The 26868-nt window shown below is 41.0% G+C and overlaps 1 protein-coding gene across 1 annotated transcript; it reads right to left on the reverse strand.

Annotated features, from left to right (window-relative positions):
* Positions 1 to 5207: 5207 nt before the first annotated feature.
* On the reverse strand, positions 5208 to 26644 carry LOC127191344 (zinc finger protein 664-like). Its single transcript, XM_051148408.1, has 4 exons — positions 26243 to 26644; positions 10414 to 10490; positions 7280 to 7406; positions 5208 to 6376 (listed from the first exon to the last, which is right to left on the reverse strand). The coding sequence occupies exons 2-4, from the start codon at positions 10441 to 10443 to the stop codon at positions 5277 to 5279; spliced, it is 1257 nt and encodes a 418-aa protein (XP_051004365.1). The 5' UTR covers positions 10444 to 10490; positions 26243 to 26644; the 3' UTR covers positions 5208 to 5276.
* Positions 26645 to 26868: the final 224 nt, after the last annotated feature.

A 26868-nucleotide genomic window follows, 5' to 3' on the forward strand; every position in this document is an offset into this window, starting at 1 on the left:
CAGCTGGCAAGGAGCAGGGCCCACGAGGGACAAGGAGAGAGAGAGGACAGATGAGGTAGGGGTGGTGGGGGTGGTAAAAGCTCTCCCAAGCTCACACCCTTGGGGCAGTCTGCCTCTGTTTCTCTCTCACACACACACATTTACCCACCACCACCGTCACCCACCTAACACTAACCTTACCACTGACATTACACGCCACCAGGGTCAGCTCTAGTGCGCTGCCCAGTATGCCTGAATTTTTTAAATGAATATCTTTGACCATGTCTCCTGGAGGGGGAGGCCTGGTGGCACTCAGAGGAAGGATAGCAGGTTACCAAGAAGAGACTTGATACCCTATGAGCATATGCAGGGGGAGGAAGTCTCCCTCAGTCACAGTCATAGAGGAGGGGAGTAAGGGGAAAACAGGAGGGAGGGTGGAATGGGAGGATACAAGGGATGGGGTAACTATTGAGATGTAATATGAATAAATTAATAAAATAAAATTTAAAAAAATAATAAAAGGAATATCAGGACATTTTCACCTGGCACATCACCTCATGGTCCTTGTCTGTGACTATAATCAGGCTGAGTACTATTGTTACCACTACCAGTAACATAAAAATCTCCCACTTAAGTGATAGAATGTGTCTTGTGACATAATTCTGTCCATGTCCTCAATTGAGAGGAGAACATTTTTCATGTCATGGCGACCAGGCAAGAGGTGATACTCAGGTGAGGAATAACCCATGCTTTACATGTTTCTACTTTCTACCTTTTGCATGAAGTCTCCTGTCTAGAGCTTTAAAATCTAGAATGGAAATTTCATCAAACATACACATGGTTCTAATCAGACGTGCTCTTTTGCACCACCATGTCTTGCATTCAAAGGCCCAACAGCACATGGTCCAGGCAGACAACAGGACTGGCAGAAGAGAGGTCTCAGACACCCATCAGTTGTGGTCATGACCACTTGTTTGGATATAAACTATATACAGTAGATAAGCTCGAGCTAGCTGTGCTTCGTGTTCAGACCGTGAGACTCTGGATCCAAAAGGCCGTGGCAGGCTAAGCATCACCCTCTCTGCCTACAGGATCAGAATGTAAAGCTCTCAGCTTTACATCTCCAGTACCACTGCTGTATGTGTGCTGCCCCAATCACTGGAATTATGATGATAGCTTATTCTTTTGAAACTAAAAGCAAAGCCTCAATTAGTGCTCTTTTGCCTTGGTTGTGGAGGTGTCTCTCCACAGCTATACAACAATAGCTGAGATGGTACCATGACACCTACGGTTAACTTATGTCTTTCGGTCATTCTTTTAATATGTATGTTTTAGTATATACACACAAGACACGCTTTGTCCTTTTGGTGCCTTGCACCTAAAATTTACCCATAGTCTAATACATTCAAACATTTCTTCACACAAAGAAAATCCAAATCTGTGTGTTCAGTTGGACCACACAGGTAAGTACATGCAGAAACTTAGTGAGAAAAGTACTGCCTAAAGATTTTTAAATAAAGATAGCCAAAGTATCTATAAATGAAGAGTAAAATGTACCATATAGTTTCTGCTATATTTATACTGCCTGAAATGCCAATCAAAATTTTTAAATAAAACCATGCAAATTTTATGAGGTTTAAGTGCTCCTGAAAAGGATTCCAAGGGAAACCACTGTAGTTTTACCAAGTGGGTTAAAATCAGATATTCAGGGTGGTTAAGAGATGAGTCAGAGGTTAAGAGCACTGCCTGTACTTCCACAGTACCCTGGTTCAATTCCCAGTACCCACATGGCAACTGTCTGTAACTCCAGTTTCAGTGGACCTGACACCCTCACATAGATATACATGCAGGCAAACACCAATGTATATAAAAGAAATAAATAGAAATGATTTTTAAAAATTAGACACACAATTGGTCATTACTTCACATATTGTAAAATAAAGTGAAAAATGTTCAGCCAGGTAGATTAAATATGTTTTTCATTGAGTTTCTACATATAAACATTAAACATATTTGTTTTTATTTATTAAAACAAAATTCCCCTATGCAGACTTGAAGCTCTTTAAATACAGCACATGTAATCAGGAGAGGCATTCCATCTCTATCATATAGAAATTTATATAGCTTATTTTATTTAATAGAAATGGGGAGATGAGGGACAGATAAACATGTTTTTTGTTTAGATCACAAGTGGGGGATGAGAAAAGGACTTGTGAGAGAGCAGGTGATGTTTATCCCCTTAGAAGTCAAACCATGGTGTGGGGGGAGATTGGTTATTAACCAGCTGAAAAACATCCTTGAACAAATTCTGAGAAGAGATAAAAATGTGAGCCAAAAACAAGAGGCAGAACCGTTGGAGACTTGGGATAGTTTTGGTTGTTCATCACTCCACATGAAGACAGTCCTAGAGAGAACTGGTCGAAGAAAGGCTTTGAGGCTCCAGGCTCCCGCTGAGGTTCCAGGTTCTAGTTGCTTCAGGTTACAGCAGAAGAAATCCTGCTGATTATGCCAGGAGAATCGTTCCTCAGAACTGATATACTTACGGTTTCATTATTGTATTCTTTAACCATTCTTTCCTATTGTTAAGGTTAGTCGGGTTATAAGTGAGGTACTCTCACTTAATAAGTTCATAATAAAATATATTTGCTAAGAAAATTGAGCCGACACAGAGACCCAGAGGTAACTTGTCATCATGTACAAACAAGGTGAAATCTAAGTAGTTGAGGTGAATGCTATTAAGCAGTTATAACTATTATAGTAATAGTGCAAATTTCCTCAACTGTCTATATATCCTCTTCCACAAACATTTAATTGAAGACATCCAGCCATTCCACATGTAGATATTGGTCACTAACACCATGATTTGCCTGGATTTTCCAGAATCTGCAACAAGGTTTATTACAAATATTGAGGATTGTCCTTTAGCACAGAGGAACGGCCATCAGCACATCTGCACCACAGGGAAGGACATTCATCCTTAAGGCAAAAAAGAAAGCTCATATGCATTTGTTGCACAGCATGAGTTTTGTTTGGGTCACTGCTGGCACAAGACACATTAAGGATAGTTTGCTAATAGAGTTTGGATTTGTAACAGCAGCAGGCAGTGAGCTGCAATGGCTGCAGCTCTAAGCTGCTGTGACCCTTGAAGCCAGCCCTCAGACAGTAAGAACAAAACATGTCCTTATTGAAAACTAGAAAATATTAAAGAGAAAGCATTTGGCCACCTAATGTAGGGAAGATTGTGCTCACTTTTCCTGGCTTACTGCCAGAGTAACACTTGGTCTTTTTCAAAGGGCTTAAAAGAAAAAGCTCTCACAGGTGTGGCCCTCCATCCTTAAGTTTTAGTTAATTGCAGGTATTTAGGTAATTAGTCAAGGTGAAAACCAAGAATAGACACCCCAACTATCAATATTCCAAAAGGTTGCTTTGGGATTATACTACTTCCCCAGCTTTTTTCAGTACTTCATAATGATCTTCTACAACACCCTTGAGGAATTCTGTGCTGAAGGTATAACGTAATTGTATACTGAATATTCAAATGCTGATTTCTGGCCCCCCATATTTAGCTGCAATCTTTATTCTGAGACTCTCCTGTATGTTGTATAGACATTGCTCCCCAACTGTTCTCTGATAAGTCAATAAAGAAGCTTAAGAGCCAGTGATTAAGCAGGAGAAAGATAGGGCTGGATTTCTGCCAGCCAGAGGAGGAGGAGAGAGAACAGAAATGGGGATTCAGCCATGAGGAGAGGTCCAGGAGACATCATGTGAGAGCAGCTGGAGCATAGAAAGCCATAAAAGCAAGTATCAAGGGGATTTGTTGGGAGGAATCCAGATTAGCTCAGAGGGTTAAAATAGATTAATATTGCTCAGCTCTGTGCCATAAAGCTTATCAAATAAATATAACAGTCCAGTCTCAATTATTTGGGTGCTAGCTAGGTTAAGCAAGAAACAGACACAATTTAAAAGCAACCACTAACACTAATTTCTACGTAAATATGTACATGTTGCCTTGTTCACAGGTTATCTCTTTGAAGCTTCAGTTTCTTGATACTTGTATGAATAGATTCAAACATTAGGTTAAGTTGAGTATGTCATTAATACATTTTCATAAGTTTTATTTCATGATGATTTCTCTGATATGTCTAAATATTAGTGTCATGGAAAGGATTCAATAAGAAGAACTGAAATTCAATTCACTTGTTGAGGATCACAGAGTGAAATCTCTAAGGCACAGAAGGGCATGACACCCAGTGTCTGTTCACAGGCAGCAGTGTGTGAAGGCTCATTGGTCTCTGACTGAATATGGGTTCTAAGCATAAGTTCAAAGCCATGCATGGACAAAGCCCAGTTTGAATGATGTCTGTCACTGAGAGTTTTTATTTGTCCTCCTGTATAAAATTTACTCTCTCCTCTATGAATGCAAGAAAGAGAGCAGTCTTTGGCTCCCTATGTCTCTACATTCTGTCTATGTTAAGCCCTTTGGAAAAAATACAAGTGTTACTATGGCAGTAAGCCAGGAAAAGTGAGCATAATCTTCCCTACATTTGTTAGCCAAATGCTTTCCCTTTAACGTTTTCTAGATTTCAATAAGGTAGGAGGAACAATTAACAGGTCCAGAACATGTTATATGAGAGACTTTTTCTAAGGAGACATAACATATATATGCATCTACTCATCAAAAATGGGAACTGATAACAAAGCATGCATGCCACTGAAGTCCATCTTGTTGAATCAATGAGCTTTATTCAAGTCACTTACAGAAATATGGAGAAAGTGGTGCTTACGGGAGCAACACAGACTCAGAAACAGTTGCCATTAGGAAAGTCCAACCCAGCAGAGAATACAACGTATCAACACTAGAACATGAAGTACGCTATCCACAAGCGGGCATAGCTACTGGTTAAAGGGCATCTTACTTGATTCTTCAGTTTGACAAAGGCTCTTCAAAATAGCATGACTTATCTGAGTTTCTTCATAGAAGTTGAGCAGAGGGAAGCCTTTCCGTTTCAGGGACTTCTTGAAACCATTTTGGGTTTTTTATTTCCTGTCTTAATCAGCTTCTCTTCAGGATGGAATGTTTCGGTCTCCAGGAAAATGCTATAGAACACCACACTCTTGAGGAAGTATTTGAGGTTGAAAAAGTAGAAGGTTTTACTGAAAATTTTTGCACATTGTCACATTTTAATAATTTTTCCTCAATATAAACTCTTGATGTTTCCTATGATTTGAACATTAATTACAGGATTTCGGAAGTTTCTTGTGTTTATGATGCTCTGCTATGGAGCCTGCAATAGTTCCTAAAGGCAGACCTTGGATAAAACACATGCCACATTATTTACTAATGGAGACTTTCCTTCCCTACTATGAATTTTCTGATGTTTTCTTAGACCTGAGAGGTGGGTAAAGACTTTAACACATTCGCTGCATTTGTAAGGTTCCTCTCCTGTGTGAATTCTCTGATGTATTCTAAGTTGGACATTCTGAATAAAGCATTTGCCACATTCACTGCATTTGTAAGGTTTCTCTCCAGTATGAATTTTCTGATGTCTTCTAAGATCTGAGCCACTGGTAAAGGATTTCTCACATTCACTACATCTGTAAGGTTTCTCTCCTGTATGAATTTTCTGATGTTTTCTAAGGCCTGAGCAACACGTAAAAGATTTCTCACATTCACTGCATGTATAAGGTTTTTCTCCTGTATGAATTCTCTGATGTATTGTAAGTTGGGCTTTCTGGATGAAGCATTTATCACATTCACTGCATTTGTAAGGTTTTTCTCCTGTGTGAATTCTCTGATGGGGTCTTAGGTATGCCACTCGGCTGAAGATTTTGCCACATTCATTACATTTATAATGTTTCTCCCCTGTATGAATTGTCTGATGGCTTCTTAGGTGTGTGAGCTGGCTAAAACATTTGTGACAGTCATTGCATTTGTAAGGTCTCTCTCCTGTATAGGTTTCAAAATGATATTTAACTTGATACAACTGATAAAAACACTTGCCACTGGCTTTACATTTCTTGAGTTTCTCTCCAGAATTTGTCTGGTGTATATTTAGGGTTGGGTAGATTCTATGATTTTGACTGATGATGGGAAACAGATGTGAACAGTTTACACAGTCTTTAAACTTGCAAGGTTCTTCTCTAGAGTCCCTACTTTTAGGTCTGTTTATGGTTGATGACTCAATAGAGGTATCGTTGCATTTGCCAGTTCTGTACTGATTATAGCTTCCTGCAGTAACACTTGTGTCATAAGGTGTACACTGGGAGGACTCATAAATTATTCTACCAAGTTCATTACATTTATAAGACTCCTCTTGGATGTTCACATGCTGATGGACAAAGTGCTTTGAGCCTTGACAGAGGAATTTTTCATATTTTCCACATACACGATGGTTCTCTGGAAAGTTAGCACAATTAGGGATAATATGGATTGATTCATGAGTAACAGATTCAATAGCTGATGTTTTCTTAAGTTCTCTAAGACAAGTAAAATAGCAATTCTTAGGAATAGAGTGGTAGCAGAGGCTTTTTATGTTTCATTATAATTAAATGGATGCTCAAGAGAAGCTCCACTCTCATCTCTTAACAATCCAAAGGCCTAACGCTATTGCTTTCTCATTCTTATCTAAACTACTTACCTTTCAGGAGGTTGGATAAATGGATGATCAAGCAATTATGAACTTTGAGACAGCAGCTCTCTGAAGAGTGACATGAAGGATGTTTCTTTATTTTCTTGATGTTTCTATTTTTGAAACAGTCTTTTACGTAGCGTACCTTGGCTAGGAACATGCTATGTAAACCAAGATCTCATCAACGTACCAAATCCTCTTGCTTCCACATCCCTAGTGCTAAGATTAAAATCATGCTGTGCCAGGATTATGGAGACCGTATGTCAAAACAAACAAACAAACAAACAAAAACAACATCATGCTTACTGCCAAGAGCTCTTTATTTTAAAAGTCTCAATTTTTTAAAAGAAATAGATGACTAGTTTAATTCAATAGTAAAATCAAAATAGTCCAATTAATAAGTGTATTACAATGCATTTCCTTAGTCTGAATATGTAATTGTATTTGAACTTTACAGTTTTCTATAACAACTACATAAGAAGACTGGAGAGACTGCACAGAATATACAGCATTGGCCACTCTTGCTGAAAATGAAGAAAACAATGTAAAAGAAGCACCATGAAAAATTTATGCTCATTATTAGAACTTCCCTTCTTTCTGGAGTTTACATACATACAAGGTAGGTAAATACAAAGGCTGAGTCAGGAATTCTAGAAAAAGAGTCTTCTTACCTACAAAGACTAGATTGCTGTAATTCTCCAACATCACATCCATGTACAAAGCCTTCTGAGCGGAGTCCAGGCATTCCCACTCCTCCTGGGAGAGGTCCACAGTCACATCCCTGAATGTCAACAGACCCTGTGATGGAAAAGTACCCATTTACCATGTGCTGCTGTAGAGAAAAAAAAAAGGTGTTTTCCTAGGTACAAGAGACCCAGAGAATTAGGGACAACAGGCTCTCACTTCAGTCCCACCAGATCCAATGCTCTCTTCTGAATTCGGCAAGCATAGCATTCAAAGCAAATATACTCACACACATAAAATAAAATAAGAGTGAAAGTTAATCCCAGCAACTTAGCAGGCAGGTCTTTGTGAGTCTGAGGCCACCCTGGTCTACAGACCAAGTTCCAGGACAGCCAGGGCTACAGAGAAACCCTGTCTCAAAAAACAGAAGAAAAACAAAACAAAACCAAAAAAAGAGGCAACTTTCCAGAACAGTCATGCTCTATATTATATTTCCCATCTCTGTAAAAACAGCGTGACTTTATACTCTCACAGCCAGCAAGCTTGTAACGAATATCAAATACATATTTGAGGTCTATATGTAGAAATGTAATTCTACAAAAGCTGTATTGATATCAAATAGGATCACAGTGTCTCCTCTCGGGTGGAAAAGTTATGATGAGCAAAACTGTGCTTCCAAATTCTACAACTGTCAATCTTGCTCAAATATGGAATAGATCAATCCTGTCTGCAGCTGGGCCTCATCTGACTAAAACGCTCAGTTCAGATGGTGAGGCCCATGGCAGGGCTAAACATTTTCCAGAACAAATATGGAATGCAGAATTCATGGATGAGTCAAAAGTCAGGCAGTTTCATTCTTTCTTTTTCTTTCATTCTTTCTTTTTCTTTCTTTCTTTCTTTTTCTTTCTTTCTTTCTTTCTTTCTTAACAGTAAGGATTATAAAACATCACTGCATACAACCAATGTTCCAAACAAAAAAAAAAATAGGATCAAATATAGACAATGTTAATATTATCTAAATTTTTCTAAAAATCCACATAGCTGATACAGGTGAATAACAATTTCAGAAATTCCATATGGAGTTTCATTGCAGAAAAGTTAGAAAAATGTCTGTAAATAGATGGCTTGTGTAAAAAATCATTCAGATGATGGAGAAAGACTCTCTGTAATTGAAATTAAGTTAAGTGAAAATTATACTAAGTCTTCATCAATTCTGAACATATGAACATATTCTGCTCATGATATTGGCTCAATTGCAGAAAAAAAATAAGAAAAAGAGAAAGGAAGGAAGGAAGAAAGAAAGAAAGAAAGAAAGAAAGAAAGAAAGAAAGAAAGACACCCTGTCTTCAATAAAGAAGAAAGGAGGAGGAAGAAGAGGAGGAGGAGGGAGAAGAGGAGGAAGAGGAAGAGGAGGAGGAGAGGAGGAGGAGGAGGAGAAGAAGAAGAAGAAGAAACCTGAATCTTAGACGTCCACCTCTTCTTCACTATTTGAGCTCCACATCATCTAACAGGATTTTAGGTTGCATAGATAAATATCATTGATGAATCTTCCTTTGTTTTTCAAAAGAATGGAAAACAAGAGTTTATGAACCAGAAATATAAACCTAAGGGCTGGAGGGATAGCTCAGAAGTAAAAGGCACTTGCTGTTCCTGAAGAAAAACTCATTTTAATTTTGTCTACACACAAGGCAGCTCAAAGAGACTGATTACAATGCCAAGGGTTTAGTGTCATCCTCAAACACCATGCAGGCAAGAAATACACAAGCACATGAATATGAATACTCATAGTTAAAAAAATTTTTTTTGAAAGAAAGAAATAAAACTTGACCATCTCAAGCTCTCTTCAGAAACACTAAACATGTATTACACAGCTTCAGGGAAACATAAGGTAGGGGAGCCTTCTCATAAAGAAAAAAGAGAGAGCAAAGTCATTATGAGGGACACTAGTTTATGCTTGAAAGCTGATGGCTTATACACAGCACAAAGTCAATGCTCTCTAGAATATACTTACTGGTATATTCCACATGATGCAATATAGAGGTGGAGTCAGCAGTAATTATACCCTGCCAGAAAAATAAAACAAAAGACAAAGAAAGCACTGATCTGTCTATTGAGAATTTAGCACTGAGCACTGGAATCAAGGATATGAGCAGCTCCTTTCCTGAAACCAATAGATTCAGGTGTCAACACAGCAGCAAAGAGAAAATAAGCTAAACTGTAACATACATCTTCTCACAGACAGATCAGTTTTAAGGCAAGAACAAGCCACATATTCTGTCCAGCAACCATGCTCTTTAGGGTGCGGAATTATTTACTAAGATTTAAGACATTTTGTTCCTTCTAATTCTTTTTTCAATAAATTGCCCTGTAGTACCACCAAAAGTTGTTAAGGTTTCCCATGTTAAGTTGGGCGTGGTGGCTCACACCTATAATCCCAGCACTTGGTAGAAGAGGCAGGCAAGGCAGATCCCAGTGAGTAAGTCAGCCTGGTCTACAAGTGAGCCCAGGAGAGCCAAGGCTACACAGAGAAACCCTGTCTCTAAAACAAGCAAAGCAAAGCAAAAACAAAAACAAAAACCAAACACCAAACCCAAAAACAAACAAAAAAAAGAAGGAAAGGAAAAGATAAAAGAATTTGCATGTCTACTTTCATAAGCCTTGTTGTTCTGGGGATTGGACCATTCCTAAATTGTAACCTATGTGAACACATGAGGCCTAACTTCCTTACTAATATATAAGGCATTAACTCCATCATCTGAAGGAAATGGAAATCAATACATTTCTTTGATTGTCATTTACATACAATAGAAATTTTCAGAATTGCAGTTTTATGTCCAAGAAAAGTATATATGTCCCTACAGTAATAATCAAGGGCGATACAATGGAATAAGTCTGTGCTGTGTATGTGTCAAGACTTAAAGACTTAATCCTGGAAATCAGAAGAAGAAAAACACCACACACACACACGGACAGAAATGACACTTTAGATCACAGCATTACCAGAGGCAGAAAAGTAAAAGAATTGATGGCAAAATAATAATAATAATAATAATAATAATAATAATAATAAATGGTTTAAATATAAAAACAATTTTCAAAGAAATCTAAACACAACACCGACCTGGGGCACATTTACTGGAGAAGCAGCCATTTTTCTCTGTCACTCTTCTTTTTCTGTCTCAGGAACAAAGACTGGAACTTTCGTTGCAATTCCACATTGAGGAGTCAAAAATACAAAACTAACATTAATCCAACTATGTTACGAATGATGCCAAACCACAAAAGAGACCCCTAAATCAATATGATACTAGAGGTCTTGCCAACATTCATATAGAGAGGAGAGCGTGGAAGAATTTATTTAGATTAAGAAAATAACTGTGAAGAGAGAGAGAGAGAGAGAGAGAGAGAGAGAGAGAGAGAGAGCGAGAGAGAAAGAAACTTGAAGAAGACAAAGGATAAAAAGGAGAAACAGGTAGGAAAGAAAGGCACTATGATCACTTTTAATAATAATACTCCTCCCAGACAGCCCACTGTTCTACCAGAGGCCATACTGGTACTGGAGGTCCAGGTAAGACCTGCCTGCAGACATCCAATGCTTCCTTTGAGCCCTCTCAGCTTCCCCAACAGGAACCCCTGGGAACAGTCATGCAGGAAAATCACACATATCAAAATTCAGCCTAAGAAAAGAGTATTCTTAAGATTATCACAAGACCTGATCATATTTCAAAATACAGGGAACAAAGACAAAGACAACATGAGCCTGCACCCAAAGAAATACATAGAAAATTGAAAAGAGAATCCAGAAATAAACTCACAGCAGAATAATGTAAAGCAAATATGTCAAAGAAAACAGAGTCCCTTTGAACACTGTGAGCTGGGAGAACGATTGTCCATGACATAAAAGTGAAATCTATCTCTCACCTTACAGAAAAATCAAAACAAATCCCATATTTGTCACCTTGCACAAAACTCAAATCCAAGTGGATTAAAGACCTCAACATAAACCAGAGACACTAAGCCACTTAGAGGAAAAAGTGGGGAAGAACCTGGAACATATTGGCACAGGAGACAACTTCCTGAACAGAACACCAACAGCCCAGGCCTTAATGTCAACCATTAATAAATGGGACCTCATGAGGCTGAGAAGCTTCTGTAAGGCAGGAGACACGGTCAAGAGAACAAAGCGACAGCCCACAGACTGGGAAAAAATCTTCACCAACCCTACATCTGACAAAGGTCTAATATCCAAAATATATAAAGAACTCAAGAAATTAAACATCACCAAACCAAATAACCCAATTGAGAAATGGGGCTCAGAACTAAACAGAGAATTCTCAACAGAGGAGTATCAAATGGCTGAGAAACACTTAAAGAAATGCTCAACCTCCTTAATCATCAGGGAAATGCAAATCAAAACAACTCTGAGATTCCATCTTTCACCCATCAGAATGGCTAAGATCAAAAATTCAAGTGACACCACATGCTGGCGAGGATGTAGGGAGAGAGGAACACTCCTTCATTGCTGGTGGGAATGCAAACTAGTACAGCCACTTTGGAAATCTATCTGGTGCTATCTCAGAAAAATGGGAATAGGGCTTCCTCAAGACCCAGCTATTCCACTCCTTGGAATATACCCAGAAGATGCTCCAGCACACAACAAGAAAATTTGCTCAACCATGTTCATAGCAGCCTTATTCATAATAGCCAGAACATGGAAACAGCCTAAGTGTCCCTCAGTAGAAGAGTGGATAAAGAAACTGTGGTAGATATACACTATGGAATACTACTCAGCTATTCAAAACAAGGGATTCCCGAAATTTGTGGATAAATGGATTGAGCTAGAAATGATCATAATGAGTGAGTTAACCCAGAAGCAGAAAGAATCAAATGGTATATACTCACTTATATCTGCATACTAGCCCAAGGGGCATGTCCTACGAAAGCCTTCACTTACCAGGAAACTGAGACAGAAGGGAGGGCGTCCTATTGGGACTCTAAATGAGAGATGCATGGGAGAATAGCAAAATAAAAGGATACAGAGGGTCCTAGAAACCTACAAGTAGAACAATATGATAGGCAGATTTGGGCCCAGGGGTCCCGCTCAAACTAAGGCACCAGCCAAGGACAATACAGGAAGTAAACTTTAAACCCCTTCCCAGATCTAGCCAATGGTCAGGATATTCTCCACAGTTGAGAGGAGAGTGGGATATGACTTTCTCACGTACTATGGTGCCTCACATTTGACCATGTCCCCTGGAGGGGGAGACCTGGTGGCACTCAGAGGAAGGACAGCAGGTTGCCAAGAAGCGACTTGAAACCCTATGAGAATATACAGGGGGAGGTAATGCCCCTCAGGAACAGTCATAGGGGAGGGGAATAATAGGAAAATGGGGGGCGGGGAATGGGAGGATACAAGGGATGGGATAAACATTGAGATGTAACAAGAATAAATTAATAAAAAATAAAAAATAAAAAAATAAAAAATAAAAATAAATGATTTCAAAGACCTTCCTGGGAAACTTGAAATGTTAGAAGTGTTAGAAAAAAACATGATCAAATGCTTAATAATTCAGAAATAAGAAAACAGTATCTGAAAGAGATTCCAGGAGCACAGAAAAATAACCAGGGAAAAATAAAAAAGACATTTCATGGAGTACAAGCTGCAAAGGTCAGAAGTATACAAAGAATGGTAGGTAAGAAAGTGAAATTGAATTAAATGTTTAGAGGGTAACTCGTGTGTGTGTGTGTGTGTGTGTGTGTGTGTGTGTGTGTCTGTATGTGAGATGTACACACACACACATATGTACACACACACACATATCTCTCATGTTCATCCATGTGTCATAAAATAAGGAGTCATTCTGAGTAACTAGACACTATTACTAAACAGTGTTTTCATAACGACAGCATCATTACACATGAAGATACACACATTGATCATATTTATATCATCTCAAATATTTCTCTTGATAAGTAATGGACATTTGGGAGGTTTCATACTTAACAAAAGCTCAAGTATTTTAGAGTGACAATGGGAAAAGAGATGAAACTTAAAACAAACTTCATTCCATCTGATCATATGAGGTCAGGACGAGGAACAAAGCTATGTTCATCTCTCATAATTTAAACTGCTCCATGTGGAAATAACAGATAGGTGCATATTTCTTAAATGATCAATTTTAAATAATAGTCAAGAAAGTGATCAGAGAATCTAGGTAAATGAAATACCACATTCTCTCAGAATCAAATATGAATATTTGTTAATTACACTAATAATTCAAAAGATACTCAATGAGTTAAGGCAGAAGAGAGGCAACTAAATGAATTAAGATATTAATACTACCATCAAAAAATTAAACATCTACAATATGAAGGAACAGATGTGAAATTCTCCACTTTGATAAAGGAAACAGACATAATGCAACCGCTCCACCAATTCTACCCAACAGAAACCAGAAGACAAAGGAAAAGAGAATTGTATTAGTCAGGGTTCTCTAGAATAACAGAACTAGTAGAATTAATATAGTAAATTTAATATAATTAATTCTACTAGTTCTGTTACTAATATATTATATGTGCTGTAGTATATATGTATATGTTGTTTATATACATATACATACATGTGTGTATATGGGGGGAAGAATGAATTACAGGCTGCAGTCCAGCTAATCCAACAATGGCTGACTGTGAACAGAAAATCCAAGAATTCAGTAGTTGTTCAGTTGATAAGACTGGATGTGCTAGATAGTCATCAGTATATGCTGGAATCCCAAGAAAGTAGGTGCTAATGCCAGAGAAAGAATAGACTTGCTAGCAAGACAAGAGAAAGCAGGCAAAAAACAAGCTTTTCTTCCATATCTTTATATAGGCTTCCAGAAGAAGGCTAGGTATGGAGTAGACCTGGATTAAAGGTCTGATTTTTTTTTTAATTGTTGTTGTGGTTTTCAAAAGACCCATAGTAGAAGTGGCTCTTCCCACTTCAAATTAAGCAAAAATCCAGAGAGAGAGAGAGAGAGAGAGAGAGAGAGAGAGAGAGAGAGAGAGAGAGAGAGAGAGAGAGAGAGAGAGAGAGAGAGAGAGAGAGAAAAGCTCAATTTTGGAGTTTTAGTTCCAGATACAGTCAAGCTGACAACCTAGACTAGAAATCACACCTTAATACACAAAGCAGGTGAGAATAAATACATGCAAAGGTTAAAAAAAAATCATTGACCAGTTGCCAAAATGGACAGGAAAAAGAAATTCTCTCCAGGAAGTGTAGAAATGGAAGCAAAGTTGATTTCATGCCAAGATGCAAGACTATTTAAACACCTACAAACCAATCAATTCAAGGCACAAAATAGTTAGACTCAGTGAGAGAAGAAATATAATCATGTTAGTAGGTCCATGAAAGGTCTGCAGATAACATCACATTGGCTCAATATAGAAGCTCTGAAGAATGGGAGAACACAAGGAACAGACCTCAGGGTAATGAAGACATGGAGCCCAAACCCTAAGCATAGCACTACATGGAATGAGGACAGATGCATCATTCTGCTCTAACCAGAACAGAGACAAGGGTGCCTGCTCCCTCCACAGTAACTCAACACAATCCATCAGTACCTACTCAGAGCAAGAAGGACAGAGAACGAATTTAAATTATCCAAGTAGAAAAAGTAAGTGTCTTAGTTAGGCTTATCATTGCTGTTATCCAAAACTTACAGACAGCAGCAAGATATGCACAACAGAATTTTGGGAACCAAAATAAAAATTGTAAGAGCAAAGTCAGGATGTTTTCACATGGCATACGTTTTTCATAACCCTTGCCTGTAAGAGTGAGGCTGAGAAGTACTGTCACCTCTATCAATAATCACATAAAAAACAATCTGCTCCAATGACAGATGTTGGTTTCAATTTCACCAATATTAAACATGGGAACGGAATGAGATGAAATCCTGTTCCTATTGACATTTTATACCGTAGAGTTTCTATTCTAGAAATTTTTGCTGGTGCTGTGGATGGTGGGTTATTGGTCATCCTGTTCCCCATTCCCTGTGAGGGATAGTGCTATCTGTGTTGTGCATGATGGGTTGCTTGACTTAATTCTGTCCTTGTCATCAACTGAGAAGGTCTACTTTTAATTACCTGGAGAAGAAGCAGGAGGGCTTCCTGCGGTGTGTTGATATGAGGAGTAACTCATATTTTCACCTGTCCCCCATGAAGTTCCCTGCCCAGGGCTTCTGCACTCAAACCTGGAAGGAATATTTCCTCAAATACACACATGCTTCTGAAGAGCCATTTGTCTGCCCCTCTGGGACTTCCATAAGAGCCCTGAGCATAGGACCCAAGCAGTAAACAGGCCGGGGAAGATCATCAGAGTTCCTGGACACCTGTGTATCACCATTGCTTGTTTGAGGAAGAACTTTATATGTATGTAAAGCTCCAGCTAACTCTGCCTGGTGCTCAGACTGTGTATCTCCAGACTTGTAGGAGAGCATAGCAGCCTAGGTGTTCCTCCCTAGGACACAGTCTCAGAGGCTGCCTTATTTATCCTCACATCTAAGTACTGTGTAGAAAGGGCACCCACTTTCCAATTATCTTCTCATATTCTTTAACACTAATATGAGCTTGAAAATACAATCCAAATGCATATTTATTCATATTCTAGTATTCAGTGAGCACAGAATGATATATTTAAGGCTCTGAAAGAAAATAGTTGTCAACCATAGTTTACACCCAGAAAAAAATGACTGCTAGAATTGACAGAGAAGGAAGTACCTTTGAAGGCACTCACAAATTAGCACAAGGTTTTCACTGGAGAGCTTCCTTAGACAATATCAAAACTAGGCGTGGGGGTGCACACCTTTAATCCCAGCACTCAGGAGGCAGAGACAGGCAGGTTTCTGTGAGTTCAAGACCAGCCTGGTCTACAAAGTAAGTCTAGAACAGCCAGAGCTACACAGAGAAACCCTGTCTCAAAATACAAAACAAAAAAGAAAACAACAACAAAAACAGTAATGATCAAACAAACAGGGGCAGAAGAATCAAACATGAAGACATAGGAAAGAATACATTGCATGTGATAAATGCGTGAATACCAGAGAGCTGGAAAGCAACCCATTGTGCACAGCACAGAAAGCACTAATCCTCATGGGGGATGGAGAACAGCATGTCCACTAACCCACCACCCACAACACCAGCAAAAAATTCTACAATAGAAACTCTAAGACATTAAAATCTCAGTAGGAACAGACTCTCATCTACCAGTCTTCACAAAGACGTCATGAAGTCCCTGGTAGAAGTCGGAATAAATGAAACACATCTCATTACAACAAACAACATATGCATTGACCAGGCGTTGATGAATCTGTAATCCCAGCAGAGGCAGGCAGAGCTGTGAATTCAAGTCCTGGTCTACAGATCAAGTTCCAGGACAGCCAAAGCTATACAGAGAAACCCTGTCTCAAAAACCAACAAAAGAATATGTATGTCAATCTAGGTTTCTAGCCAAGCAAAGAAGAAAATGTACAGTACTAAACTGGCACTTTAACAATTGAAAGGTTCACTCTCTCCCTAATCTTATTTAATAGAGTTTAAACCTAGCTAAAGAGGCTGGAGTGAGGCTGAGTGGGTTAGGAGCACTGGTTGCTCTGCCAGAAGACTGGCAACTAGCCTAACAGCCACGTGGTAGCTCATAAAACTGTCACTCTAGTTCCAGGGGAATCTACTGCCCTCTTCTGGTATTTGTGGGCATTGCACATGTGGTGCACAGGCATAGATACAGATTTAAAAACAAAAAACAAAAAAACCCATACATAGGTAATAATTATTATTTTACGAGTTCTGGGAGTCTCAGGGCTATACAGAGAAACCCGAAGCCAAGTGTCCACCTTGTGCAAATGCCTGCGTACTTTCTAGGCATGTGCCAGGTCGCCTTATAAAGGAACTTCCTCCCATGTTCCGCTCTCTCTCCCTGGAGTGTCTCTGTATCCCTCTCTCTCCTAATTAAAACTTCTCACGTGGATCGGCCTCGAAGTGTGCTTTCTATTTCGCCATACAGCCCCACCGCATACATTTTAATAGTTGGTGACTCCGAAAGGTAAGGCACTTCTGACAGCGGCACCACTACACCTGGGCTCCGGTAAATGAGCGCTGGAATCGTCCTGATCCATCACTGACTCACCCGCCCACCTGCCTGCAGATCCATTTCCTGACCACCTGGCTCAGGCTTCTAGCACACCTTACACTGGACAACTGGTGAGTTGTTCTCTCCCACTCAGCGTAAATGCTTCCCCTGGTCGGAGAGATAGCTGGCCCTCTCTGGTTCCCAGGGAGCAGAGCTATCCCAACCGCCCCCCCCCCTCCGCCACCCGTCTTCAGGACAGCAGCTGGTCCTCTTCGCTGACTTACAACTAGGACTTTCCCCATTGAGCGAGACTGTCGGATATAGCTCCAGCCCAACTCTCATGCTGCCACCGCTCCAACTTCAAATCCTCGTGCACCATGTCCCCGGGGCGGGACAGCTCATTTGCTCACTGGCCAGAGCTAGGGAGCAGCTGGAACAGTCTGTACCTGCCTTTTAGTGTCACAATCCGTTTCTGGGGACGCCCTAATGGATTACTAGTCAAACATCCAGTCGTCTGTTCCTCCTAGCACACCTGTAGAATGCCTTCTAGAGAATTTAAAATCCTTGCATTTAATTGTCTTAAAGGCTTCTAAGTTTACATACCTCTGTAACCAAACATGGCCTCATTATCCCTTAGGAAATGGGTCAAAATGGCCAATTAACAGCACATAAAATCCCAGTATAATATGGGATCTGTTTGATTACTGCCAAGCATCCAGTAAATGAAAGGATGTCTCTTATGTTCACACGTTTTCTCAAGGATTCTTTGCTCCAAACCTTCCCTCTGCCCTTCCTGTTTTCCCACACAGTTCCCTCTAGCTATAAAGTCTGAACCTCAAGAATCACCCACCATGTAGGATGCTGCCGATGAAAACCCCATTACTCTGACGTCAGCCCACAGGTTCTTCTCAAACTCCTTCATCTCCTAATCAACCCACAGGTTCCCATCTCAAACTTCCTCTCCTCAAAAGCCTTCTCCCCAAACTTATTCCTCCTCCTCCACCTACTCAGTTTCCTCACCCGCACCCCAAGAGCATGCCACCCTAACCATCCTACCTTGGCACCAACTTTCACTCCACCAATAGTGTTATCCTCCTACCACTCTGGTGCTCCACAGCAAAACCTTCTTCCCCCTCTATTCAACTTAAACCAGCTTCAGTTCTTCATTTGGGGGCGATTGCTGGGGTGGATGATTAGTCAGGGTCCAGATTCCTTCCTTGCTACCTGAATTCCCTCAAATAGAAAATACACTTGGCTCTTATACCGCCAACTCTCCTCTTTCATTAGACAACTCCAGTATATCACTCAATCCTATAACCTCACTTTCCAAGATACACACACACACACACACACACACACACACACACACACACACACACACATTACATACCAACAACCTCAGGAAGGTAGGGAAGCTGGGGAAGAGGCGAGGACACACGCAGATGATATTTATCAGACAAACACAACGCAACTGGTCGAAGCTCAGGAAGTTCCTGACCAAGACCAAAACTGGGATTCTAATGCTCCCAGAAGGCATCTTAGCAAGAGACCAATTCACTACCTGCCTCCTGGCTGGTCTATCTACAAGGCTGCCCTTAAGCCAATAAATTTTGAAAAACTCCCAAGAGGTCATTCAAGGAAAAAAAAAAAAAAAAAGAAAACCCATCCCAATTCTGGTGCACCTCATAAAAACCCTCCTACAATACACTAATTTAGGCCCTGAAAATCCAGAGGGCAAACTACTCTTGATGACCTATTTCTTTTCCCAGAGCTACCCTGATATCAGGGCTGAATCTAAAAATTTGGAGAGAGGACTCATAACTCCACAGTCAGAAGCCTTAGCGTTAGACTTGAAGGTGCCCCATGGAAGAGATGAGAAAGCCCCAAAACAGAAATACTAAACGCTGCCCCAGGCCTTCTGACCGGCCGGCCCAGGCAATTACCCACACTCTCTTGCCTCCTGCAGCTCAAGGATCACTTGGTCCCCATTATAAATGTGGTCAAAATAGTCACTGGGTCCAGGCCTGGCCAAACCCTCACAGGTCACAAAAACCTTGTCCAAAGTGCCATCAAGAAGGACACTCAGCTGATGGATGCCCCCATGTCTCCCATGACAGGGATACATCACTCCCAGATTGCCCTCCTGCTGATATCCTAGGCCTGACCATGGACAATTGAATGTGCCCAGGCTCCCTTGACCCGACACTACCATTTCTAATAGGGAGCTATGGGTAATTATGATGGTATCTGGGTGCCCCATCTTCTTCCTTCTGGACACTCAGTCTTGATGGAGAGGGGCCCACCTCTCCTTCTTGTTCCCCTATTGTCAGACTAGGGGGGCAGTCTTGTCAACTCCACCAAACTCCACCACTTAATTGTTTTCAGGGGCATTCCTTTAACCCACTCATTTTAGTAATGCCAACCTGTCCTGTCCCCTTACTGGGAAGGGACCTTCTAATTAAACTGGGAGCCTTTATCTCCTTTGTTCCCCCCAATCTTGCCTACAGACTCTGTTTTCCTTCTCCTAGGTACACAGCCTACCAGCTCTGAAAAGCTGTTTCCTTTGCCAGCCTCTCAGGTGGACCCCCAAATCTGCCATGTCCAAAACCCCTCTATCGCTAGACATCCCCTCCTCCCCCCAGCTTGTGGTCATCTAGCTACAAGACTCTACTTAGTATGTCACCCCACCCCAATAACCACCCAATCTTGAGAGCCTTAGGGGACTCAAGCCTATTGTATCGGAACTCCTAAGAAAAAAACTCCTTTGCCTCACTTCCTCTCCTATTTTAAGATTCCTATACTTGCAGCTAAGAAACCCTGGTTCAAGATCTCTGACTTCTTAACTCTGCTATGGTCCAACACTGCCCTGTTGTAGTTAATCCTTACCATTCCTCTCCACTATCCCCGGAGGGATTGCCATTTCTCAGACCTGGATCTCAAGGGTGCAGTCTTTTCTATCTCCCTCCTTGTCCAGTCACAAAACCTCCTTGCCTTCACCTGGACTGACTCGGATACCCACTTCTCCACTCAGCTTCCCTGAACTGTCTTGCCCCAAGAATTCCAAAACAGCCCCCACCAGTTTGCTCAGGCTTTAGCCTCTGATTTATTCTCCTATCTCTCCCTAACTCTAAGCTTATACAGTATGTAGATAACTTTCTCTTCTGCAGCCCATCCCTACATATTAGCAAAGCTAACCCCATTGCTCTTCTAAATTTCATATCTAGCCATAGCTACAGAGTCTCACCTTCTAAGGTCTAATTATCTGCCCTTCAGGTCTCCTATTTGGGACTAACAATTACCCCACCCCACAAAGCCATTCCCTTAGATAGAAAGTAGCTGATTGAGACTTGGCATTCCCCCCCCACACACACACACACACTAAAGAGATTTTACCTTTCCTAGGAATGGCTGGTTTCTTACTTACATCCCTGGATCTCTTCCTTTTCTTTTCACACCCAGCCTCTGTATGAGACAGCTCAAGGCTCCTTGCATGAACCCCTTCTCAAACCTATTTCTAAGCCCTTTCATCGGCACCAGCCTAGGAAAGCCCTTCTCCAGGCATCAGCTTTACATCTCCTAGACTTAACCTGCCTGTTCTCACTGTAACAGAAAAGGAGTGACATGCCGTTGGACCTTCTTTTGCACCTGTAGAACATCTGTCAAAGAAATTGAACCTCACCACCCAAGGATGGGCACTTTGCATATGTGCTTTAGCTGCTGTTGAGATCCTTTTTCATGAGACAAAAAAAAACTAACCTTTGGGTCACCCGTTACACTTTTTTTCTTCTCACAACCTGTCCCACCTTTTAACGTATACAGGCTTACAAGCTCTACCTCTTTCTATGGTTCTCTCCCTTTAGATGGAGCTAGTAGATGATTCTACACTACCTTCCAACCATGCCCACCTCTTAATATCTCGAATCTTCTCCAGCCTAATGCTATTTCCCATCTCATTCCTGCACTGAAACGTTGGAGGAACTTTTGCCCCACCCCTCACAGAAGGGCACACGTCCCCAAGCCATCCATACCTGGTACACAGATGGCAGCTCCTTTGTACACAAAGGAGCCCAAAAAGCTGGTTATGCCACGGTGTTGGATACTGAGGTAGATGAGGGACAGGCCCTCCCTGCCCATACCACTAATCAACAGGCCGAATTAATAGCCCTCAACCGTGCCTTCTAAGTGGCACAGGGACCATCCTTAAATGTTTACACAAACTCCAAATATGCCTTTCATATCCTCCTGTCCCATGCTGCCATCTGGAAAGAGTGAGTATTACTAACAACAAAAGGAGAATGTATAACTAATGCAGACCAGATTATGGTCATGTTGAAAGCCTCCCACCTTCCCACACCTATTGGAATTGTCCACTGTTGGTCACACCAGAGTGACAATTCCATAGTCTCTAAAGGAAACAATTGGGCTGACGAGGCAGCTAAGGCTGCAGCCCATGGAGGCCTAAACTCTCAACCACCACTAGAAATCCTCACACTACACCACACACACCCTCTCTCACTTCCTGATACTCGTCAAACTCTGCCCTGTCTACACCAGTTCTTTCATTCTAATAGCCAGGCCTTATCTAACTGTTAAAACCCACCAACAGCCTACTTCCAAGGACTTAAACGTCTTACAGACTACTGTTGCCTCCTGTAAGACCTGTCAGATATCAAACTCCAACTCCAAGTATTGTAGCCCCACTTTCTCTACTCACCACGTTAGGGGCTCCCTCCCTGGGACTCACTGGCAACTTGATTTTACCCACATGCCCACAGTCAAGCATACCTATTATTTAGTGGTCCTGGTAGACACTTTGTTAGGAGGGGTGGAAGCCTTTCCCACTACTAACAAAAAGGCTCAGACAGTTTCTGACCACCTCCTTCAAGAGATCCTCCCTCACTTTGGAGTCCCCGCCTCCTTCCAGTCAGACAACCTCTCAGGTTTCTTAGACCTTATCTAAAGCCCTAAACATTCCTTGTATTTTCACATCGCATACAACTCCCAGTCCTCAGAAAAGATAGAATGAAGTCACTTCATCTGGAGAGTGTCTTTAGACATAGATGCCCCAATCGCATTTGGTATACGGCCCTTGACCCAGCTCCCTGCTAGCTCCCCTCCTCACTGTGCCTATAGGATAATTAGGTACTGTGTTCCCATTCATATGATAGGATCATGCAGCCAAATGCCAAGCAAGCATCCTTAAAGTGACTGGTTTCAGCCAATTATGAGCAACTATCCTGGAAGCCACCATCACTCGCCAAGGACTAGATAGCTAGTAAGGCTAAACCAGCTCCCTGAGGTGGTTCCCGATGTGTTTGACCTCCATCGCGCTCTCGCCTTTCCAAGCTCTAGGCCTTGCCTTCTGCTCCTCCTGCCTTGGTGGGCTGAGGGAGAGGAGAACCACAGGGCTTAACGCAGGTCAGACAGAAACTGATTCCAAATTGGTTAGGGGGGAGTTAAGGCAGGATTTCTCTGTGAAGCTTTGGCTGTTCTGGAACTCACTATGTAGACCAGGCTGGCCTTGAACTACAGAGATCTGCCTTGCCTCTGCCTCCTGAGTATTGAGATTAAAGGTGTGTGTCACTACCATCTGGCAAGAAATATAATTCTCAACTTCAAAACTTGTCAATATTCCATGAGAAAGCTCACATATGATAATCTTTGAATTATGCCATTAAAACTCACATTCTAAATCGGTTATTGTTTTACATATCAACAATATAAGGGTGAGAAAATAGTAAACCACCGAAACGTCTGTAATGTCTAAGAAATAGTTCAGACACCTGGATGGTAGTCATAGCTACAAAAGGTGCATAGTAAGCTAGTGAACAATTAAAGTAATTGATAACCTCAGCCAGGGGGTCTAGGGAGATGGCTCAGAGGTTAAAAGCACTGTCTGGTCTTCCAGAGGTCCTGAGTTTAATTCTCAGTTTACAACTATCTGATGCCCTCTCCTGGCATACAGGCGTACATGCAGATAGATCACTCATATACCTAAAATAAAGAAATAAATCTTTGAAAAAATAACCTTACCCAAATGTGGACCACTTGTGCCATACTATCACCAAGCGAGAGACTGTATGTTAATCTACTGATGTATCACAAGCAAATGAGAGCTCCCAGAACAGATCAGCAACTGGCTGGTCAGCACCCGTGTGGTGTCCCATTGCATCATCTACAACCAATATCCTCTCCTTGAACCTTAGAACTAGACACGACATCTGGCATATATTACTACTTAGAAAAATTTTCTGCATGTGAGCTCTTCAGCAAACTATTAAACTAACTTAAGATAGCCAGTCAAAATCTATGTCGCTCTGGATTGCTGAGATGTGGGGAACAGGGGAACTGAGGGAACTGGACTTGGAGTTCAGATTTTAGAGATACACCGGCTGATCCTGTGTGTGTCAAAACTGTATGGTAAAGCTCCCTCTGGGATCACAGCTTGATGGTTACTTCCTTTGGTTTCCTAAAGCACTGCAATAGTGCGAAGCCAGTTTTCGGTGTAATAAAATGCTTTCTGGTTAAATTTTGGGCCAGTTACTGATAAGTAAATACGTGTGATGCACTGAAAACCTGGACAAGAGCCTCTGTGACTGGGAGGGTGACAGGCCGTAGGAGGAAATACACTCCATGGCATTTTGTTTCATGTACAAATACTCAAACTGCTTTTCCCCAATTCTGTTCACAGCATAGCCTGGTGCTGCTTTCAGTCTATATCAGAGAAGCTTTTTATGCAATGGGCAATAGTTATTTCAGGGACTCGTAAGTGATGGCATACAGAGAATGAGTGGATGCCGCCTACACAGTCAGGAAGAGAAAATCCATATGACCTGGTTCAAGTCCCAAGGATCATGGCGAAGAGGGGACAAAGGCAGTAAAAGCAGAAGAATAAGGGTGACATTCAGAAAAATAGGAGAAAACTCAATGTACATGGCAACACAAAGAACTGACAACAACCCAAAGTGCACAGAGCAGAGCCTGAAGCATCCCAGCTGTGGTTCTCAATGACACTTTAGAGCCACAGGACCAACAGAACAAGGGAGTGGCAGCAAAGTAGAAACACCTCAGTGCACTACCACTTCAGGAGCAATGGCCCTGTGTGAACATCACTAAATAACACATGCAAGTTTCAAACTAAGCAACTCTACCACACACTAGTGATGGAAAAGCATCTATGCAGACAAAAAAATACAAAACTGGGTCTGAATCTCTCCTACTATACAATGAGCCACAGACCTTCATGTTTGAACTGAAACGGTGAAACTAACAAAAAGAAGGCATCCTATAAAAAGCATGCATGGAACCCCTAAAAATTAAAAGGTATGAGTAAGCAGCCTATAGAGCAGTTAATTAAGTAAATAGCTTAATATAATAGTTAAACGAAGCTAGTTCTTTGTACTATGACAAGTTAACACCCAGAAGATATCATAAGATAAAGAAATAAAACACAACGAAATAATAAAATCACTTCAACTAAGAAGCAAAGTATTTGAATAGATCATGCTAAAAGGTAGTTACAATTGCCAATTAGTACACATTAAAAACACACCACACCTAATGTGCACCAAGATCCCCTCTCTGCCTAGTCAGCGACCACATTCTAGTTTTCAACAAAATAAATCCTGAAGACAATGCAACAGAAAAAGTCAGAGGCACAGTGTCAGTGCGGAGCCAACCTAGTGCAGCCACCACTCAAGGCAGTGTACTGCATCTTCAACAATTAGATAAGCAAACTATTCGTGTAAGACCCAGCTCTATCACACAGGTGGTTTTCTAAGAAATGACTAGTTACATTACATTCTTATAAAAATGAATTAGTCACTGACTAATATGCATGTGAACAGAGACAACAGATGGAAAACAGAAGAATACATACATGGCAGGTGAACAGTGACACACCACTAGCATGTTCTCATTCATATCGGGGTGCACAATTAACAAGGAGGTTTCTAATTTAAACAGGAATCAGATATTCCAGCAAAACAGAAAAAGGTAGAGGTATAGTGATAATGAAAGTTGAGAAAACAGAGTTCAAGATGCTTCAGAAGATCAAACCAAGAATTCAAAATCTATTAAAATTATAGCAATGAGCAGTGTGTTGGCATGAAGAAAAGCAAAAGATTATCAGTGCAAAGACTATATAGATGGGTTAAGATTCTACACAGATACTAAGCAATTCTTATAGAAAATGGGAAATTTTAGTATAAATGAAATAGAATCTAAAGGAACATTCAAAAACCTCAACGTTAGGAGAACAGGAACCAAACAAGGCACAATTTTCCATACTTTGACAAGACGGTAAAGTTATAGTAAGGAAACTATTTAATATTGGAGTGAAGAGACAAAAAGATATAAAGTGAATGGAGCCTTCATCACTAACATGCAGTCACATAAACCATGTTTTCACCTAGTATTAATTCTTACGTATAAAATCAGTGACATGTAAAATAAGATAAGCTTGAGATTATTTATAGAATATTTCAAAAACGTTTCTAGAGAAACAATGTGGCAAAACCAATCTCATGTCTTATTTGCACTTTGCTTTTTAAAATTTTTTTTCTTTAGAGTTTTTATTTAGGGGGATGAATATCAGCGTTCTGCAGCATGTATATAAGTGCTGTGTGTTTGCATCCAGTGCCCACTGGGGTCAGAAAAGGCATCAGAGCTCTGGAAGCGGTTATTGATGGTTGTCAGCCACCATGTGGGTGCTGAGAGTGAACCCATGTCCTCCTCAGAGCAGGAAAGGCTATCAACTGAGCCATTAAACAGCGCCACCACCACCCTGATTCCATTTTCAACATCACTGGAACCTCTCACCACCCCTAACTCAACCCCTCCAAAACACCTGGTACATTTGCCTCTGTCTCCTTCCTCTCCACCTTCCAGGGCTCCTGCTTCTGCTTCAAGTGAGCAGCTCTAGCTTCTCAGTGAGTCCTGCACAATGGGAAAGAGAGTCTTCAGAAAGCTCCTGGGTTTCTGACACAGTTCAATGCTCGGTAGATAACGAGAAAACATAGGAAGAGGAGTCCACAAATGAGTCCCCAAAGTCCATGCAGTGTCTGAATACTGAAAATACTTAGGGAGCATTTCCAGTCACCATCTCCGGAGTTCAACAACTTCTAGTCACAGCTCCATCAAAACACAAGGGCAGAAATGGAACTGAATGAGTGGGCCGACAGGATTATACACTGAGTTTCTGAATTTGTCATGGAACAAAAAGGAAAGATGCCTTAAACCAGCCAAAAGGACACCCATTCACACAAAGCTCACAAAGTTACCGAGTAGTTTTCCTAGGAACCCTGAGGAGCAAAGGTGGCTGCAAGCAAACTATTTTCACCCACAGCAACCAGGCTGCTGCAATCCCGCAAGGTCCGATCTCTGTACAAAGCCAGCTGACCAGGGTCCAGGCATTCCGTCTTCTACTGAGAGAAGTCCAGTCATAGTACTGACCAACAAGTCCTGAAATTAAAA

Source organism: Acomys russatus, chromosome 7 (assembly GCF_903995435.1).
Source record: "Acomys russatus chromosome 7, mAcoRus1.1, whole genome shotgun sequence".
NCBI classification, from domain to species: Eukaryota; Metazoa; Chordata; class Mammalia; order Rodentia; family Muridae; genus Acomys; species Acomys russatus.

Bases quoted from the DNA above. Each gene is read 5' to 3' on its own strand.
- LOC127191344 (XM_051148408.1), bottom strand. From the start codon at position 10,443: ATGGCTGCTTCTCCAGTAAATGTGCCCCAG. The intron at 7,407-10,413 runs GTCGGTGTTGTG...TTTCCATCACAG, and splicing joins CTCCAGTAAATGTGCCCCAG to GGTCTGTTGACATTCAGGGA. The intron at 6,377-7,279 runs GTAAGAAGACTC...CTAACTTTCCAG, and splicing joins CAGCAATCTAGTCTTTGTAG to AGAACCATCGTGTATGTGGA.